This window comes from Eutrigla gurnardus (assembly GCF_963514095.1).
Source record: "Eutrigla gurnardus genome assembly, chromosome: 18".
In the NCBI taxonomy this organism is placed as follows: Eukaryota; Metazoa; Chordata; class Actinopteri; order Perciformes; family Triglidae; genus Eutrigla; species Eutrigla gurnardus.
Genome location: NC_139929.1, coordinates 4786210 through 4807843, shown reverse-complemented (window position 1 = coordinate 4807843; position 21634 = coordinate 4786210). Strand labels below are relative to the sequence as shown.

Below are 21634 nucleotides of genomic sequence, written 5' to 3'. Positions count from 1 at the left end.
CCTGCAGGAGTGAGCCGTCTTATTGTCGGCACAGTGTCCTCCTGTTCCACGCTGGCATAACACTAGACAGCAATGGTAATTATAATGCTAGAGCTGCTTTTCTGCTCCACAATGGTGTCAACGTGTGTGTGTGTGTGTGTGTGTGTGTGCGAGAGAAAAGGTGCTGAGTAGTTGTGTGGGGGGTAGAAGCCCAACTGCTGCCTCAGCAAGCATCATTCCCTCACCCTTCTCCTCCCCCATCATCAGCCGAGTACATTTACTCAACTGCTGTACTTCAATATAGGTTTGAGGTATTTTCACTTTACTTGAATACTTCTAGGAGAGAGGAAGGAAGAAAATACAAATACAATTCATTAAAAACCAAAGAAAAATAATGAAATAGGCAAATGATTGGAACTAGATACAGATTGTAGAGAGCTAGATGAGAAGATTGGATCGCCAAAATAAGAGCACTCCTTCAAAACGTGTTGGTGGCTGTACAAAATAAAATCATCTCAGATTAACCACAGATACTGCATCATGAATACTCTGCTCTTATGGTTCCTTTTGTCGTTGCAGAGCATTGTTCGTGCAACGCTGGCGTGTGATAAAAGCACACACATAGGTACCACGAGAGATTTTAACTCCCAAGTCACGCCACGGACTCATCCCGTGCCCGAGCCGACTGTGTAATGCCGTCACCCTGGGTGGTCTCCGGGATGTCGGGAGTCAAAAACAAAAAAACAGCCCCTGAAACCGCAGTCTGCAAACCACTCCGGCATGAGAGATCAAACAGGCTTTGATGTTTCGCGGCTAAATCACTGCTTTGGACTCCAAATGTTTGTCCTAATGAGCCTCAGAGCCGCTGACAGGGAAGCGTTTAAGGAAGCAGCAGTGTGCCTTTAGGATGAGACGCCGGCGAGCCACGGCGAGGCTCAATTACCTGGCAGCGGGTTTCCGGAGCCGAGGCTGCCTCTCACCTGGTCCACATCAAAGCACCTCTATAATAGCGTGTTCTCTCCCTCCCCTCCCCGTCAATAGGAGAAGCAGGGCTGTGCCTTTCATCCTGCTTACTGCTTCTCTCATCTCTCACTCACATTCACATGCATATACGGATTTAAAAATAAAAAACACACTTTTACTAAATATGAAACCCACTATGTAGACGTTAAGTATATGAGTATGCAGTGACTCTGATTAAAAAGGCTGCAAAATTGTGTTTCAAGGAGTGAGTGGGTCAATGGAAGTTGAAGGTCTGAGGATGAAAGACGAAGAAAGATGATGTAATATATGACAATATATGATTTTTTTTTGACATGAGTTTGATTTGCTTTGGTCTTCCTTTTCCTCGAATACAAAGTATGACATAAAATACGTCATACAAATATGAAAAAGACAAGAATAAAGCAATAAATATAGCATATATATCTGCTCATATATCTGTGTGAAATAGTCATTATCCAAATCTGAATATGAGCTATATATTATAACAATATAATAAGAAAATAAAAAAGTTAAAAATGCCTCTAGATTACTTTAAATCTCCAACATTCCTCTATACTTGTCCATCAATAACTGTTCAAAAGGATTGAAGTGAATTCCAGTGAAGTGAGGTGGGTGGACACTCTGTTTATCGCTCATCTAACACCACGCTGTGAAAGATGGCGGCGGCGGCGGCGACAGTATCGTGTTGTGTGGAGGCTATTCAGGCGGCGGGGACACGGAGACTTGTGAGAACACAGGAGAACAATGAAAAGGCACTTCACAATGTTACACTTGCAAGCGAGAAGGAACAATATACCGCATGGAAAATCTTCTTTTGTGCATCCAAGAATGACTTGAAGGTGCTTTTTCACAGATGTTTGAGACGGCATGGAAAGAACAATGGGGGAAACAGATCTCTTAAGTTTAGTGTGGCTGTGAAAAAAAAAAAAAAAACCCAAGTCTGTAATCTCTGCTGAAGCCTTGAGAAAATACTTTGCGGTTTATTTTTTGTTTTCCCACTTAAAATGCGTTGACAGTGGTTGATTGTATTTTGTGTGTGCTATCAACATCCTTGTGGATGAATTCCTTTTTATTCATAACTCTGGCTACTTAGAGTCGTGCTGTTATGTCAGAGAAACAGCCCAAACATGAATCAACAAGCCAAAGTATGCTACGACTACGGGGAACAGCGCTCCTAATGCAACGTTAACCTGCTCTCTTGCAGCTTCTCCAAACCTCCATGAGTGGTTGATGATTTACCAACTCTGTCCAACTATATATGTCCCCCTAACTAAAAAAAAAACACATGGAATCGAGTGTATGTACCAGCCGACCATGCCTTCATTGTTTTCCAGTGGAGACAGAGTGCAGAAAACACACATGATGTGCCCCTCCGGAGCCCTCAGCCGGGTCATGAGGCCATTAAGTGGTAAAATTAGATTACGCTTAAACTTAATGAAGGTCCTCATGAAATTCCACTGCAGAAGGCGGGACTGTTTTCTCACTGCCAAATGATTTAACCGAGTTCCAGGAAATCCAGCTCGACATCAAGTCAACAGCAAAGTGGATTAAAGCACTTTCTTGCTGAGAGTTATACGAGAAGATTGATATATTACTTTCATGTCTGTGTAAACACAAGGCTTCAGCTAGCAGCTTCTTAGCTTAGCATAACGACTAGTCACATGGTACACAGTCCAAACCTATAATCAGGTTGTTGTTTAACCCCCTCTACAATCCTCAACTTGTTGTTTAGGCACTTTGATACTGTATGAAATTCATCTGCTGTTGCTGTTTTCCCAAATATCCCTTATGAATGCACACACAGCCGCCGGCAGCCAATCCCTGAGCTTCCTGTCCATTCTGCCGTGACACATCAGGGTCTTTCTTCACGTTCCCTGAAATGGAGCCCTCTGCCATTTCCCCCTTGTACTCTCGCTGTATAATCCGGTGCATTAACCACTGTGAGTGCGAGCAGATGTAAAGGTGCAAGCAGTGAAAGGATACTTGTAGTCCAGACGGTACCACAGGCCCCGGGTTGTGTCCGGCCCCCCTGTAGCAACCTGCAGCCAATGAGAGAAACACTGGTTAGTCATTTGTCAAAGTGTGGGTGACGCTGATTGATGGACATGCTGGAAACCTGCACCTCTGGATGGGCTATATCCAAGTGTCTCAATAGGAAAATATAGTCCCTTCTGGCTCCATCAGTCCCCCCTCCATCAGTCCCCCGTGTGGACTCTCACTCTGGGTTCCGTTCAAACATTTCCATAAGAAAGAGCGCCGGGGCTCGGCCTCACTTCTCCACCGAGACGCTTCCTGCCCCCTCTGGCCTCATACTGCCCAGACCACGTCCCATTCACAGCGTGCAGATAAGAGTCGGGGGTCAAAATGAAAAGATGAAAGCGAGGGGGGGGTGGGGGGTGGAGAGAGGCTCGGAAGCAGCGAGGGTAAGGCGGTTAGGGGTGAGCGTGCGAGTGGGCGGACAAAAAAAGAAGAAAAAAGGCACACTCGGAGTGCACTTTCATTTAGCAGGAAGCAAGAACGAGTGCATTTCCTTCCTACCGTGTGTGAAATAGAAAACAAAATTTGAATCAGCGTTTCTGTGTAGATGCTGCATACCGTTGTAATGTACAGTCTGACACGTACAGACTCTGTGGCGCAGCCCTGCAGAGCTTCAGTGGTAATTAAAAAAAGCTCTTAACCAAATGAAGTCTCATTGTCTTTGGATGCAATCCCCCCCCCCCCCACAACCTCCACGCCGCAGAAAACGCAGCTTACAGCACAACCGTCATCCATACAATCACTTTGTATAGTAACTTATTTAGAGGACTGTGAATGCTTGAAGCTGTCAGACTTCCACCTGCTAGAAAAGCTGCATAGTTCATTTTTAATTATAATTTCTTTGGCCCTCGATAAAGATGATTTTATTTGTGGGTATGGCATCGTTTTGAGAGCTGTTTCCTAGCATCTGTAATTTCCCTCTCTCTCTCTCCATATTTTGGAAATGATCTCCTCATTTTGAAAGTTTAATGAATACTGGCAGAGAGACTCCCATGAAAAATGAAATCACGTGGAACTCCAGGTGGACCATTAAGGACTGCTGTTTGCTGATAGCCTGAGTGTTTTTTAAAAAACGCACAAAAACAACTACTGTCTGCAACACATCAATATCCAGTTGCACTAATGCACGAGATCCTAAATGGGATTGGTGAGCGATGGATACGAAGTGCAGCCAAATGGAGGCAGCAAACCACATACGCCGACAGTAAGCAATGTCCTCTTGGGGATTTGGGCTTTGCTGCCTGGTGTAAACAACAATAATGTTTTATAACCTGGAATACAAAAAGCAAATACAAATAATTTGTATTTACTGGACATTGTGTTGTTTTTTAATTTTTTCCCCCAATTATTTCTTTATTGTTTTTCACATTTAAATCATTTAAATAGATACAAACTAATAATAATAATAATAATTTAACAGAATAAAAAAAGTAATTTAAAATGCATAAATAAGTAAAATAGAAAATGATAAAATAATAATAGAACAGAGTAAAAATAAATAAAAAAGGATTGAAATAAGTAAATATGTAAACAATGAAATAAGTAAATATGTAAACAAATATAAATAATAATAATGAAATGAAAAGACATTGTGTTTTTTGATGCATTCCTGTAGATGGAAGCTGATAACGCGCGGCACTGACGCTACTTAAAAGAGGAATTTTGCAGAAAAATCTGCACAAAGTTTGTGGCCCTGCAGATTAAAACACATTTGAATGGCAGAAAAGGACAAAGACTGTGGGAATGATGAAACACGGATCACTCCACAGCAGGCGCGGCGCTACTATTGGGCCTGGTGGGCCTGGGCCCACCCATTTTAGGCCTGGGCCCGCCCATTTTGACTCATGCCTACTGATTAGTGAGTGATTTTCTTTCTAGCTGTTCATCCAATAAGCAGCCTGAGGAAAGCTTTGAGTGAAAGCTTCTCAGCCAATCAGCGGCTTCTACCCCGTGTGGACTACTAAGCCCGCCCACAGGCTGCATCGTCACCAGCAAGTGATCCAATAAAATGAATGACTTTGGCGCGCAAGCTTTGAGATGAGAAATCAGACAGAACAGACAGACCATGATCCATGAGATAGACACAGACGGTAGCTATTAGCTTATATGAAACTTAGCATGGCGAAGCAAAGCAGCTTGTTTTCATTTCAATTTTCCAAGAAACGCTCCGAGGAGCAGGAGAAGAAAACTACCATTTTAAGTAACGTTAGTGATCAATTACCATCCAGCTCAGCCGGCCTCTCCACGTCAAGTCCTCCCCTAGCCACTCCCTCAAACCAGCAAGGCAAGTAACGGTTAGGCTAACGTTAACGTTATAGTTTAACGTTAACGTTATACCCCGTTTTTTTTTTTTTTTTTTGGCTTATTTTAATTGGCCCATCCACTTTTCTTGTGGCCCACCCACAATCAAAATCCTGGCGCCGCTAGTGCTCCACAGTGACAATGAGGTGTATTTACCTGGAAAGACAGGTCCTCCGTGTTTTCTTCTGCATCCACTCCAATGCTGTAGGAAATGAAAAAAGCACAGTCAAACCAATAGACAGTCACACGTTGGTTTGTGGATGTCAGTTTTGAAGCCTCAGATTCAACAATTCTGCCATCGCCATCAAAATGAAGCATGATGAAGACTTGAAAATAACAAATCCTACGTGCTGTGGAAGCTGTGTGTTTAAAAGGCTGCCTCGCGTCACGTCTGACTCTGCAATAAGAATGAAAGCCAGCGTGGAACCCGGCTCCGTTTGACCTTTCAAAACGCTTTTCGAGGAAATCAGCCTCGTCTTCCACATCGCGACGGAGGAAAATGTCAGCCCTTTGATGAATGACAAACGGCGCCGCAATCACGCTTGATATTGTGTGTGTGTGTGTGTGTGCAGTAATTATCCTGTCGAGGAGTGGGCCACCATTTTTTTTTGTTGCAGGCAGGCGTGAGGAGAGCCCGACCGAGGTGAGGTGAGATAAGGTGAGTCAGCAGCGGCCGGTGAAAGCCTGGGGAGCTGCTTCATTGGGAAACAAAGATAACTTTGTAGCCAATGCTGAAGTCACGGGATCATTTTTTTATCATTTAAAACATGTCAAAATGAATACAGAAAATAAAGTATGACACAATAGAAAGCATGTATATGAACAACTTGTTTTTGTTGAAAAGGAGTGAGAAGATGTATACTTATTTAATCCAAGCTTCTCCATCATTCATACACTGATTATGCTTTTGATCCTGTGGTCTATCCAGTCCAACCATTCATCACTGAGCCGTTTCTTTTTCACCATCGTTCCCTTTCTCCTCTATTCGCCACCCAGCTTCTGTCTCATTTTCCCCTTGAACTTCTTCACCCATCTTTATCCTAACCACATCCATCTGTGTCTCTTTCCGTTTCTGTTTTTTTTTTTTTTTTACCAAATCATTTTTCTCTTTCCACATCTTTTCTGTCCAAACTCCACGGTCGTTGTCCTCCGTTTCCATCCAAGTCTCTCAACACCCATTTCACTCCCTCGTATCACACTTCCTGTCTCCATCACCTCCCACCTCCTCCTCCTCCTCTTCATTCTGTTTTATTGTCTCCTCCAACGACCATCTTCCTGCCACCGCATCCATCTATTATTCTTAATTATCATTCTTGTCAGAACATTAGAAAGACGCGCCAAGGTTGGGGAAAAAAAGGAGCTTGAGATCTTTTTTTGTTTTTTATGCAATCTCTCTCTGGGTCTTCACTGGGGTGAGTTGGTTTGATGCAAAGTGTTGCATGAAGGGGGGGGCTGTGACAGGCTTGTACTACACATGATGCATCGCCTTCAGCTGCTGGGATGCATTCCATGGCGACAGACATGCTGTCGCTGAGCTGAGCTGATAGAAATAAGGAAAGGGCAGATAAAGAGTGAAAGATTCAGAAAAGGACCACAAGCTGAGGGGAGAGCAAAAAAAAAAAAAAAAATGATGGCGAGTGACAGTTGAAGTTGGTGCAATGTGTGTGAGGGCGAGAGAGATAGTGAGTCAGGGAATTTGTGAGTGAAAGGGGGAGAGAGAGGTCTGTGAGTAGGACCACTGTCTGCTTCGTGTCCGGTCATGTTTTTAAGGATTGATGTGTGTTATCCGCCTCTTCAACACGCTGACACTCAATTAAGACAAATACGTCCAAACTTATCCAGACATCTTGGGACCTTCACAGAAATAAATCTGCAAAATAAGTGAGCAGGCCCAGAGGAGGAAAGTCTGTAAACTTAGCATAAATGTAAATTTGCTGCAGGAAGGTCCTAGACAACGGATACTTCCTCCATGATTGCATGTGGCCCAGATTCCCCCAAAGCGAGGTGGAGTTCCCCCCTTGTCCCTCGGGGGAAATCACACCCCCTGCAGTGACACCCAGTCGGGAAAACAGAAATGCACAATAGCATTGTAAGATTGAGTTGTGGCTGCTATCCCCGCAGTCATCAGAGTGCTTCTTCTCCGTTAGTGCCGATACGATCTCCTCCACCGTGACTCAAATATCTCTGGACGTGTTCCAGGATGACAAAGCGCTGGGCAGAGGGGCCTTCACCGACGACTCATCCACGCTTTTGGGGGGAACGTTGCTATTAATATGAACACGTTATGAGGTTTCTGCATTCGGGAAGGTATATGTATAGCTTGTCCAACACGTTTAATACAGAAAATAGAGGCAGAAACAACACAGCGGGATGGATGCAGAAAGCACCCACACTCACACGTAAACGCTTCCTTACAAGCCCATTCTTTCCCAACGCCTCACACAAAAGAGGAAGAAGCGAATAACTCAGCCTTGAGCGGCGATGTGTGCGTGTGCACATGTGTTATCACAGATAGCAGTGGGTTGATGAAGCCGCGCTGCAGGCACACGACACAAGGCTGCAAGAGAAGACGCCGCCACATCACAGACGCGTCGAGTGCTTTGGGCTCATTTATAAAACATATTCTGACCTCGGGAGGCCGTCTACAGGTAGTTAACAGTGTTTACGTGCAGGGAAAAAAAACATTTTTTTTCTTCCTCGCAATCGTTTCCGGAGGAGAAAAATCTCCTTCTGGATGTGATTAGCGGCGCTAGTTGATAAACATTCAGATGAGATCAACTACTCAAGTAGTGCTTTCTCAACAGGCAGTGTAAAACAAGTCACAAGCCCTCCTCCCCTCCGCTGAGCTAGTTCCTCCACATGCTGAGATAGAGAGATAGAGAGAGAGAGAGACAGAGAGAGAGAGACGGGGGACAAAAAGAGTCTCACGGGGACTGTTTGTTCTGAGTTTGAACGAGAGCAAAGCTGTTATTAGTCATCCTTCCAGTTTCCCGTTTGCATCTCTCTCTCTAAAAAAAAAGAAAAATATATATATAATAAAATAATAATATATAATAAATAATAATAATTAATAATAAAAAATGTAAAAAAATACAAATAATCTCTCTTTACATTTAAAAACAAGAAAAAATAAATAAAAATAATAATATAATAAATTAAAAAAAAAAAATACAAATAATAATCTCTCTCTCTCATACACACACACACACACACACACACACATGCAAAAATAAGGGACAAATGGTCCCATCATATAAAGTGCATTGCAAGCTCAATCAATGACAATCCATTTATCTGCAGGTCTCCACGTTGCTCCACAGAGCGACATCTTTAATCAACCCAGAAAGGAAACCCTGACCCCCAACACGTCAGCGGCGGTGAAGAATGTGTGAGAATGTGGTCGGGCCCTTCTGCGAGAGAAGACAGACCCACAATGCAGATACGAACGCCGGCTGACTGTGAGAACTCACTGTACTGAAAATGTGCATTAACATCACGGCCCTCCGTCTAAATTCAACCATGAATTAAAAGTACATTTAAATGTGTAATTGAACAGTTTTGTCTTCATGATGCCCATAAACATGTTGCATTTGTCTCTGATTATAGCTGAAATTCTGCTGCTTAAACGCTTGATTTAGAAATATTACTGAACAAGCAGAGCATATGAAAACATACATAATTGTCAGATGCCTATGAATTAAAATGGCATCAGGAGTCTGCAGCAGATGACAGTTTTATGAAACATATATAACGTCATCTGGTGCCTATGAATTAAAATCGCATCAGGAGTCTGCATGTTCCCTATATCCATATCTTCTCTGAGCTAATACAACAACAACAAATGGATACTTTTTGTCCTTTTGTACATATTTTTATACGTTTATACTGTTCATTTTTCTATTTGAGGTCACTGTGTGAAGGGAAACACACACACCGCACACCTAATTGATAATTCCTTTAACTCCAGAAAAAGAATAATTACCATCCCAGCATCTTGCACTGCATTTAAATCACATTCTCTTGAACGTACACAAAGGCAAAATTACATTCCGTGTTTTATGCCGTCCCATATTAATACTGGGTATAAATTTTAGGTCACGATGCCAACAAACTGCATCCGAATTTCCACGCCTGACCGAGCCGTACGTCTCTCAGCGTTACGACTCTGCAGTGGATGAGGAGATATAAAAAAAAACAAAAGAGCAATACAACATAAGCTTCCCTTTCCATGACTGCAGTGCTACAAAAGAACAATCCATACACGGCCAAGTCTCCCACTGCCGGATTTAGGTCAATCTACTGAAACCTAGAGTGAGAGTCCCACTCTCTCTCCGCAGCTTTAACCTAAATTTCACATCACTTGCTGCTATAAAAATAAAATTGGCACAGTAGAGAAAGTGTGTGTGTGTGTGTGTGTGTGTGTGTGTGTGTGTGTGTGTGTGTGTGCTCCCACATGTACTAGTGATATTAGCCAAGCATCCATCTGTGGGCTGTGCAAAGCATTTACATAAGAACACGGTTCATTGTCTAAGAGACTATGTCTTTTTGTAGATATCTCATCTGAATAGACAGAACTTATTATGAATATATAATGAATGATCACCCACTCAACAGATACTAACGACCAGAAATAATTCTAGATTTTGCTGGACTGGAGTCCAACTGCTGGCAAACCCCGTCACACTCATCACACCGACATTATTACTGTTTTAAAATGCACTTATGTTCTAATACGGGTCATTTAAATGCACTCAATTATTTATGTTTGTTCAATGTGATAGGGGGGAAATAAGGCCTTGTGCTAAGCTAAGCTAAGCTAACTGGCTAACAGATGCAACTTCACGGTTAAACAGATATCAAGAAGTATCGATCTTCTCTGCAAGAAAGCTAATAAGCAAAGTATTTTCCGATGTGTTTATTGTTGATGGTTGATCCATCCATCCATCCATCCATCCATCCATCATCCATCCATCCACACAAACAACCCCACAACATTAGAGAAATTAAAGCAAACTCATTTGCCTCCTTAAAGGGATAGTTCGGATGTTTTTATCTGGGGGGCATGCCCACCGCCATATAATCTAGGTAATAAAAAAAATCCAAACTATCCCTTTAAATGTCGAAAATTTGGTCTAAAATCTTGATCTGTTTAATGATCGTTAATGATTGACAAAGCGTTTCAACTAATAATACAATAATAGCCTGTTACATTGCTGCTCCGCGGTTCGTGGAATGTGCACGGCCAACTGGGAAATCATAATGGCGGTTGTGGTCAGAAAAACAACAACAACCAAACACCCAATTTCAAAAAACAAGACTGTTGATGAAGCTTTCAACAACTGGACTCGTGTGATGGCTCGCCTGCGGGTCTATTTCAGCTGCCAGATGGTTCATAATGGTAGAACAGCACAAATCCCTTCATTTCTTCCTTCCTTCCTCCTTCCTTTCTCTCACTCATGCCAAGAATGTCTCAAGGATACGAGATCCGATGTCTCATCTTGATAACACTGGTGGAACTCTTTCAGAGCTGGCTCTTGATTCGGGTCTTGGCTGTCATTTTTGGACATCTCTTTATCTTTAAAAAATCAAGCTGGCACCAGCTAAATATATCAGAATCTCAGGGAAAAGGGGCAGCTGCAACAAAGGCAGCCTGCTTTGAGCTTTATATACACTGTTACCCATAATGTAGGACTATTTTGTTTTCAGACACAATCCTGTTTATTCCTATTTAAATGCTTCAGGAATCACTTTTGATCACTTTTGTTTGGCGCTACAAAAAAGACATCATGCGAATGATTCCAACTTCATGGGCGACCCTGTATATATGGGCTTCATGCTTTCCTGCTACAAATCTCACTGGAGGGATTTCCTTGTCTTTTGGCCATTCTTTTTGTATTTTTTCTTCTTCACCTCAGGCTCTTAAGAGACACAAGTCAATTAAATCTGCACTGGACGGAGACTTGAAAAGGAGTTTCTTCAAGTGGGAGCGACACAAGCGGGAGCGATGTGATGTGACGAGACGATAAGGAAAGTGTATTTCTGCGCGTCTGCTGCCATAGCAGCCAGCTGGTCAGCATGGCTTGAATCCGCCAGACAAATCAGTGTCAAACTGTCTCACATCCCACCAGGCACGGAGCCGGTATCCCATCAGGTCTGTGGGTCCACATGTGCAACATAAGTGGCCCGAGGATATAAATCAGCTGACTTTCTTCCACCTTGCTCACTCATCTGCTGCCTGTCTCTCATACGGACATTCTTCTCAGCGCTGCTGCCGCTGCTGTGAGGGATATTGTTCTCTATATGTAGGTGCTGATGAAATTTTGAGGGCGAGTGGTGAATTATTGAAGAGGAAGGATTATGAAAGCAGCTCCTTGGCACGTTTGCTCGCGGGTATGAATCGATATGAGCCTCCTCCTCTCCCCACAACCCCATCACCCCCCCTTCATTTTCTCCCTCCCTCCCCTGAATCCACAGACCCTCTGGAACAGAAGTCCAGACACATGGCCACGGGACATGGCAGACTGGACAGCCAGATGCACTGTGCCAGGGCGGCGTAAGAGGCTTGATGAAATACACGACATGAGCAAGCCAGTTAGAAAGAAGACGGGATTGTGTATCTGTGTGTGTATCTGTGTGTGTGTGTGTATCTGTGTGTGTGTGTGTGTGTGTGTGTGTGTGCGAGACGGACAGAAGGGCCTAATTCAGACTGACCACATGCACAGGAACAGATGGCCGAGTCCAGGCCTGCCAAATCTATTCTTCTTTTCCACTGATTTCCACCCGGAGGCATCGGGGTCCGCAGTCCAAGTCAGAAGGCCACACACACACACACACACACACACACACAGCTGTAGAGCATATACACACACACACACACACACACTCACACACACACACACAGCTGTAGAGCATATACACACACACACACACACACGTCTGCATTTCTGTGGGTGAAGTCTGGCCCTTAAATATTACAGTTTCTCACGGGTTTCCATCGATGCAGATTTGATTTCACGGCGTTTGATTTGTGCCGTGCCGATGCTCGGCGGCTTTCAGGGATGAATAAATGACCATCTTCCAGCACTCACTCTCTCGTCTCACTCCATTGTTTCTACATTAATTCTCCTCTCTCTCTCTCTCTCTCTCTCCTCTCTCTATGTGTGCCCGTTCTGCTGAACCATTAAATCTGCTTCTTTTTCTCATCTGTGTATTGGGAGTCCGTGTTTGGCCGACGCTGTTGACTGTTGTTCTCTCTCTCTCTCTCTCTCGACAAAACAATAAACACCTCGGGGAGCTCGGATCTCGCAGCACATCGCAGCTTCGGAGAGGAACGGACGGCTTTCAACCTCGCCGTTGCAGGGCAGAGTTGTTCGTCTTTCGTGAGGCGGACAGCAAACGTAAACGCACCTTTTCTTTGCATGTGCCGAAGAATGCATCCTCAAATGCTGGTGCTAGCATGTTAGCATTGCTAGCGTGAGCATGTTAGCATCCTGATTCTGCTAAAAGAAGTGCGGTGCCTTTACAGCCTGCAGAACCGCCAACATGCCTGCAGACTTAGACCCAATCCTTAGGTCCCCCCTGGTCTCAAGCCCTTAACCCCCGCAGACTTAACTGACATCACCTGGTACACGTTTGTGTGAGAGGCTGCAAAAGCTTGGAATGGTTGTATACAATCGTGGGCTTTTATTTTGAAGTTCTTCCAGATTCTTGCCTCATGAGGAGAGGTAATTGTCAAATGATCATAAAGCAAAATTAAAAGTGTTTCAGAACGAAACCAGATGCGTTATATCCTTACATTCCACTGATTTCAATCCTAAATCCTTAGTGTTTGTGTAAATTTAGTGTGCCAGGCTGAATACCAATATCCCGTCCTGTCTGTGTTTAACATAACAAAGCTACGAATTATGGGTAACTCCCTCAGGCAAGTCTGCAGAAATGTGGAGCCCTCAAGCACCGGACAATCTGACAGTTGGACAGTTGGACAGTCCGTCAGGAACGCGACTCGAAGTCTGGCAACTTTTTTTAATGCAATCACATTTCATAACTAATGTTTTTGCATGATATCACTTCTACACTCTACAACATGTCTTATCTTTACCTCCAGACACTCTTGTAAACTTCATTGTCTCAGCAATTAACTGGTAAGAAAAAAGGCTAAAAAAGGACGAGGGGGAAAATACTAGAATTTTCTTTATAAAGTACAAAAATCAACTTGATTCAATTGATTTTTTAAAAATGTTTCAGGCCGTCTCTCTCTTTCCAATTTTGTGTCTCCGTCTTTCTTCCCAATGTTCTTTCTGTAATTCTTCAAGAGGCAGAGGGCTGAAATTATAGAGGGCTAAAAATAATTGCTCTATAAATAAGAGGTGCCCATTGAGAGTGATTGAGAGGTGAGGTCGCTAGGTAGCAGGGGATGCTGGGTAAGCTGGATTCATTAGTGCACCCCCCCCCCGAACCCTCCCACACACACACACACACACACACACACACACACACACACACACACACACACACACACACACACACACACACACTCCATGGCTCTCTGCAGTGTTGCAAATTTAGCTCCATCAGTACCATCCATCAACCCGTATTACCACTCTCCCGCTCCCCCGGTTGACTCCGTGCTCGTTCTTAAAAAGCGTTGTTCACCCGGCGGCCGAGTGGAAAAAAAAAAAACCTGCGTGCACGCGCATTTGGTGTGCGTTCGCATGTATGCATGTGCGAGAGAGGCTCCCTGTGTCTATTATTCATCCATGTGTGGATCCTCTTTCAGTCCGACTGACACCTCTGCCAGAGATGCACACGGCACACACCCATCATCTCACTACACCCCCCTCCCCCCCCCTCCTCTCTGCTGCTTAACAGAGATTTTCTTTAAACAATAAACTCCAAAGTCCTTTGTGCGTGCCTCATGTGCATGTGGAGTTCATGCAAATGTTCCTGTTTTTTGCATCTGGAGCATCTATCTGGTCATCATGCATGTACACGCGCACACACACACACACACACACACACACACACACACACACACACACACACACACACACACACACACACACACACACACACACACACACACACACACACACACACACACACACACACACACACACACACACACACACACACACAAGGGTACTTTTATTTCCCTGATGCTCTTTTTAATGGCCCTCCTCACTCTCTGTATTGACGTCACATCCATTAGACCGTGCCTCTGGGCCTTTTTAGTGGAGGCTGGAGCCCAGGACTCCGACGTACGAGACCCCCGTCCGGAGTCAATCTCCCCCTGATGAACTCGCCACATCGGCTGATCCGACGGGCGCCGTTACCACGGCAATCTGTCCTGCTCCCGTCCGCACACACCGCCGTGACTATCAATCCTCGGCGAGGGGGAAAACCCATTGAACTGTGTGTCAGAGGGGGAGAGCTGTGTGTTAACACCAGTGCACTCTGTGAGCTCTCACCTGTTTATTGTCTCACACACACACACACACACACACACACACACACACACACACACACACACACACAGCTCAACTATCAACACACATAGGAGTGTTGATAGTTGAGCTGAGAGGAGACTATCTGTATCTGGTGGCGCTGAGATAACGTTTCACGTCTGATCAGCGTCACAATCATAATTCACTGGCCTCTTCCAGCCTCCACCTCTCTCACAACGCGCCCCAAGAAAACGTCTCCAATTTGGGTGTCGTTTATACCCAGGAGCCGATGTTCAGACCCCTGAATACAGTGGTTGAGTCTCAGCAACTCCCTGCCACCCTGCCGGTTGCACCGAGCGGCTATTTTCCCCTTCATGAATAGAGAATGAGTGTGGAATACATATGCGGCTTCTGTCGTAGCAACGCACAGTTGGCTAGACTCCAGGGGTGACAACGGCGCGCTGCCTGACGTGGACAGGAAATGACAAATGATGGCTCGGGTGACGTCGATTTGGCAGACGATAGAGCCACCGACGGGCTGGATTTTGGCGGCAGAGCCCTTTTTTCCCCCTTAAAAAGAAGAAATGCTGAACTGAACCTCTGTTCTTCCACACTCACGAGACATAATCAATGGTCGGCGCGGCTGGCTGAACTTGCAGGGCTCCTCTGTGACTTAAACCCCCGTCGCCCCAACTGGAGCCGAGTAGTGTAATGAAAACAAGACTTAACTTTCAGTATATGGCGAGGGAGGCGAAAATCACCTAAAGAGGAACGGAAGAGAAAGAACTGCATGTTGTTTTAATGAATAACAGCGGCTGAGTGTTGTGGGAGTATCGAAGCACCAACCCATGACCGGATCATCAGATTACATCAATAATTAATTTGTTTGGTAGACGAAGTTCAGCAGTCAAGTCAGACCGATGCTCGATATCGGACTCCTTTGATCCATTCCAAAAGAAAGGACAAAAAAATATATATATATTGTAATTTTACTGTGAATGTTTTTTCTGGATTGTTCTTCTTGTTGTACAGAACTTTGATGGAAAGCACTTCATTAATAAATGTATTATTATAATAATTTCTAATTATATTCAGAAAGCTATTGTAGAATTAAGAATATGCAACATTTAAAGAGAAAGAAAGTCTCTGTTCCCTGTCAAAGTCCCAAAGTCATCCTTCATTGTAGACTACTACCTCACTTCCTCTTACATTTGCTGCAAAGCAATCAGGTTGACTGGACAGAATAATGAATATACCAACGAAGGAGGAGGCAGCATTCAGGCTTTTGTCTCTCCTCCTCCGTCCTTTTTGCCTCCCGTTCTTATCAGTCGGGGCAAACCTCGGCAGGAGCCATTCATCTTCGGAGTCCATTGAAGTATCTCACCATCCGATCGGGCCGACATCCTTTTTATTATGGGCGGTGTGTATTTGCTTGTGTTCACGAGGCTCCTCTCTCCTTCAGGCAGCTGTGCCTATATATAAGGAGGGAGGAGGTGTGTGTGTGTGCCTTGTAATACACAGTCCTCACACAATTGGAAAACATTTTTTTATCAAAGCTCTACAGGCATGGGTGTCAAAAAGGGGGAGTGAATCAGAGAGGGAGCGAGCCAGTGAGCAGGAGAGAGAGCTATAAGAGGTCAGCGGGGCATGAAGGAGAGCGAGTGACATCAGAGACATGGTGTCCTACCCGTCCATCTGTCCAATCAAAAAATAAATAAAAAAAAGGGCCAGACATTAACCAGGCTCCAGCTGTTCCATCTTAGCCCTCCGACGTTTTGAAGCGCCGCTCATTTACACGTGCACGCACTTAGACGAGGTCTGTTCCACGCTATGACCACCGTGGGATGTTATGCAACGACATCATTTTGCAAAAAACTGAGGAAAGAGGAAACGGGCTTGCGTGTGAGCTACCTTCCCGTCTCGCTGTGTCTCTCCAGCTGAATGCAAAAATCAACATGCTAAGAAAAAAACACACACACATTAGCGGCAACGCTAATGTTGACCAACGTAGCAATCACAGTTTAGCTAAAATAACCCACACACAACACAGCGTGTGTCCTTTTCACGACATTACGTAAGAAGGGAAAGCTCACTTGTGTTAAAACACACAGCGAGGCTGCAGTGAGGAGGCAGGAAACCCCCCACGGACCCTGTGATCGCTGCTGCACACGAGCACAAATGCTAAAAGCACAAATAACTATTTAGTCGGAGTTGGGCGGAGGAAACAAAAAAATGATATTCAAAGTAAAGCTTGAAGAGGGCATGACTGGTCAATGTTCAAAGCCTCGGGGCCCCCGGGGCCGCTCACTGGGACTGGGTGTCTGATCTCTCCAGCAGGGCCCTGCCATCCCCCCATCAAAGCCAGACCAAGACCCGGCGGTGTGACCGCGTGTCTGTGTGTGATACTCCTTGGGCATTGAGTTACACGAGCATAAAAAAAACACTGATATGATGTCATTTGTTAGAATTTAACAGTTTTTTTCAGCTCCGTCTGTTCAAAGCCACTCAATTTGTGACTAATAAGAACGACGAGTCGAGACAATAATTAGTCCATATTCTGCTTTCAATTAAACTAATAAAAAGCGGTTTGAGTGGACATCACAGTGTGTTGGTGACCCATTATCAAAACTAACATCACAGCACCGTTAAAGAGCCTCCAGGGGAGTTCATATCATCACGAATACGCTGTAATTATTGACTAATCACAAAAAAACGACTGAACACAAACATGGCTGATATCCATGCTGGTGCGGAGCAGATGCTGGCAGATCGCCAGATTCATCAGAAGGCGACTCCTCGGCTCATGGTTTTGTTTAGTTGTTTAGTCATGGCTCTAAAGAAGGGCGGAGAACACAAAACCCATTAGAAATAAATCTATTATTAAAAAAACATGTTTCTTAACAAATATTGCCAGACATATTTATCATTTCCACAATGCCAATTCTCAAAAAGTCCAACTTTTCTAACGAAGCCGGACACGTCAGGCTTGCAATTAATCCTCAACACATGCAGCTTCCCCAGCCTGCGCTGCACCAAGGTTAAGCTTTCATCCTTTGACACCAAAGGTTGTCGGGTTGGTTGCAGCTTGCGTTTGCACATCAATGATAAAAGAGACTTTGTTTTTAGATGACTGTTTCTCAGTACAAAAAGAAAGATGACTCACATGAGTATAATCCCCCCATGAGTATAAAGTTTGTTTTTGCTTCCTGCAGAGTAAAAACGACCGTTAACTGACACGTGTGGGTTTGTGCATCGGGAAGGAAACGTCCCTGGAAGTTTGGGATTTGGTTTTCAGTACAAAGCATGACAAGGCGGAGGAGAAAAAACAAGAACCAGAGAACGAAAGAGAAAAATGACGATACCGTTTACACAGCTTCATGGTCATTTCTGTCCAGAAATAGCAATAATTACTATCAAATGCAGAATGCAGGGGGAATGACGTTTTCATTGCTGTATGCAGTTTAGTGTAAATAATCACTTTATTTCGCTGCAGCATGATGAAAGTCAAGTGTGGCCAATAATGTACCTTGAAATTGAGAGTGAAATGGAGAGGAAGGGAGAGGAGTTGGCGAGGAGAAGCAGACAGTCTGGGCTTTAAAAGCACATTCTGCCTTTGTTTGTGTTCAAAGGTCTGACGTCTGAACAGTGAGCCGACTGAAAATTGAGTTTTTTTTTTTTTTAACTATAGAGTAGTTCTCGTCTGGTTTGAACCCTAACCACCTATCTAAAACATGAAGTCACCCGTCTCAGCTCAGCTTCTACGTTTTTTCCTTTTCCACGTAAGCGGTTTGTCGTTGCAACTGAAATACCAGTTTAGTCTAGTGCAGGTGAGAGTTGGCAATGAAATACCAGTAGACATAATATCCGAATCTGAAGATCTTTTAATGCTGCAGCATGAGCCATGCCCAGTGCGACGCAGGAATAACTGAGGAGTCACTGTTTCTATGGGCACTTATAATGCAGTTGAATTTACATACAGGTCTGACATCCTGCAGCCCCCCCTCTCCAGGTGTCCCCAGATGTTGTGTTTGATCAAAGGGTCATTGTCTTATCCTGCATCAATGGGCTTGTTTGGTGACGCCCCTGGTGGCAAATGGTCCTGCAATACGCATTGAGGACAAACAGCCATTTGCCCACAGAAATACATGATTAAATAGGAATTCCCCTCACAGGTTCGAGGTGAATTTGACTGCCCACGTTGGGTTACATTTGGTCGGGGTGATTTGAATTGGAAATTCAAAACACATATGTCATAATGAAAGAGACCGAACATCATCACAATTTCCTGCCTGCTTGACTGCACCCACACACCCACACACACACACACACACACACACACACACACACACACACACACACAAAAACACACATTTTAAAGTGGAAGTGGAAACAAAAGACATTTTGCTACTTTTTTTTCTTGTATTTCATAAACGATTGGTGTTAGGTCTTTTGAGGTAGCTTTAGGGATGAAAATAAATAAATAAAGAAGACAAAGTAATATCACACAGAGTACAGCAAGTCTCCTCCACAAAGCCATTTCGGAGATTGAATGGAAGTTACATTTTCTCCAGGTGAAGAGATGTTATGCATTATTCACCGAAAGGAAGTCTTTCAAAAGTTGTTGCTTTTCATACAAATGGGATGAGGAGGAAAGTATGGGGGGAGGAGTTTGGGCCGATGAGTGAGGAAGACAGAGCTGTTCTCTCAAACGTGACAGCCCCCCGAAGGCTCGACGCAGCGTACTGTGATGGGCTGCTCACAAAGACGGCGGCGTCGTGGGGATACGTGCAGTCGATTCAGGACAGACATCCACATGTACACACACAGAACCATACACATGCAAGGAGGAGAGATAAAACAGAAATATAGTTTCCCACAGTGGAGATTTGGCTTTATGCTGCATGCCGGGGGCTTTTAAATCAAAGTTTTTAAGAATTAATTAAACCAATAATTATGTTTCAGTAAGATATCTGTCACATTATGCATTTTCATTATTGTTCCGGCTGCACAGCGAGCCACTCGGTGCCGATTCAAAAGGCCCATGAAAGCAATTTTTCTCAATCAATAAGCTATTACTATAAGCAATGGGTTCGTACCTGATTTCTCTGTGTATGTTGGAGAAATAGTGATGTAGAATAGAATTGTAAGATAGCAAGCATTGCTCTGTGTGCTTCTATAATTCATTTCAAGACACGCAATTATTCAGCGCTGATGTAAATATATTATAATATGTATAGGTGGCAGGAATAATTATTATTTTATTTATTATATTTTAAGCGTTATTAAGGATTTCTCTTCCAGTAAAGAGATTTGGAAGTTGCTTTGTTTAATCTGTGACCCTGAATTTCTCACACAGTCTAGATGAAGATACGATCTAGAGACAACAAAACAAAAAAAAACCCCTACTTAAACTGCTCAACTGACACAGAACAGGAGACCCATGTTTGTGGACACAAATCCAGCGCCCTGGGGGATTTTGTTCTTTGTCTGCTCATAAATGCTTTTTTTTTTCTCCCCTTCTTCTCCTTTTGGCTGTAAAAGCTCAAACAAACAACTTGGCAGATTGAATTACCAAAGCCAATCTGCAATTCATTGACCATAGAGCACCTCCAGGTTTCACATCACAAACCGCTTCATTGTCTGGCTTTTGTAGCTCTGAGAAAGAGAGAGAGGGGGCGTTTTAAATGTTCAAAAATGGCATCGGGTAGGAAGTTGTACCGCAAATATCACCCCTGTATTGCAACACGATTAAAAAGAAAACCAGTGCTTTTATTTACTTCTCCTATTCTTCTGTCAGAAACCACTGGAGATTCAAAAGCACGGCCTCGAAAGACTTGCAGTCGATTAAACCACTGTAATCTGGGCTATAGATTCCCCTTTAATAATAGAAGAAGCTAATTGCTTCCCACCATCACAGGTAGAGGAGGAGGAGAAACCATACATGGTGGAAAAGGATGATTTGCATCGTACTGACGGTTACCGACCTGATGTTCAGGCGGCGCAGCACGGGGCCGGCGGCCGTGAACAGCACCCAGATGGTGAAGCCGACCAGCAGCAGAGTGGTGGTGAGGATGGTGCGCTTCACCTCGGTGGATGTGTCTCTAATAGCCAGGCTGAACGCCACAGACCCCCTGAAACCTGAGAGCAGAGAAAAAAACAATCAATGATTTGAAAAACGGCAGCAGAAAGCGATCGGGTTAATAACCCTGGGAGCAGACGACGCCGTCATTGACCAGCTCACCAGCAAGCAGCCCCCAAAAAACAAACCTCCCTGTTGCTGTGCGGCGCTGACATAATACCTAAAGCCAAAATAATTCCCACACAAATCCTTCACTGCCATGAGAAACAGATGGGGGAGGAGGTGGTGGAGGTGGTGGGCGAGTATTGAAAAATAGCAAGACAAGGGCTTTTTTTTTTCTACAAAGAAACCTTATGTAAGATGTAAAGTGGGTCAGGCAAGCAAGCGAAACATGCTGCCGCTGCACAACCCAACATCACTTCACATCGGATATTCCTTTCTCCTACACCATCAAACCATTCAGGGCTTCAACCGCTGGACACTAAAGGAGAGACGATACCGTGTTTATCCTCCAGAATACACGTACAAAAATAGATATGGATGGGAGCGAATCATTTCACAACAAGACCGACGATAAAAGTAATAACGGTGATGGGAGTGAGTCGTGATAGAGCCTGAAGATTGCATAAGTGCACAAAATACAATTTTCAAGAAGAAAGACGAGTCATTTAATGATATTTATTCTATAAAAAATTAAATAAAATTCTGCCTCAAAAAGTCCACAGGGAACGCAAAACACAATCTTTCAACATCCTCACTAATGCCAAAAGCTGCAGGCAGTGAAGAAAGT

The 21634-nt window shown here is 44.0% G+C and overlaps 1 protein-coding gene across 1 annotated transcript in view; it reads right to left on the bottom strand.

The window, feature by feature from the left end:
• LOC311028856 (sodium/hydrogen exchanger 9-like) overlaps positions 1 to 21634 on the bottom strand; it is a 50371-nt gene that overhangs the window by 3879 nt on the left and 24858 nt on the right. The window contains exons 12-14 of the mRNA XM_084033652.1: positions 20750 to 20903; positions 5479 to 5524; positions 2968 to 3023 (exon numbers count right to left, since the gene is read on the bottom strand). Of these exons, the coding sequence (XP_083889778.1) occupies positions 2968 to 3023; positions 5479 to 5524; positions 20750 to 20903 (256 nt within the window). The remainder of the gene's footprint in view (positions 1 to 2967; positions 3024 to 5478; positions 5525 to 20749; positions 20904 to 21634) is intronic.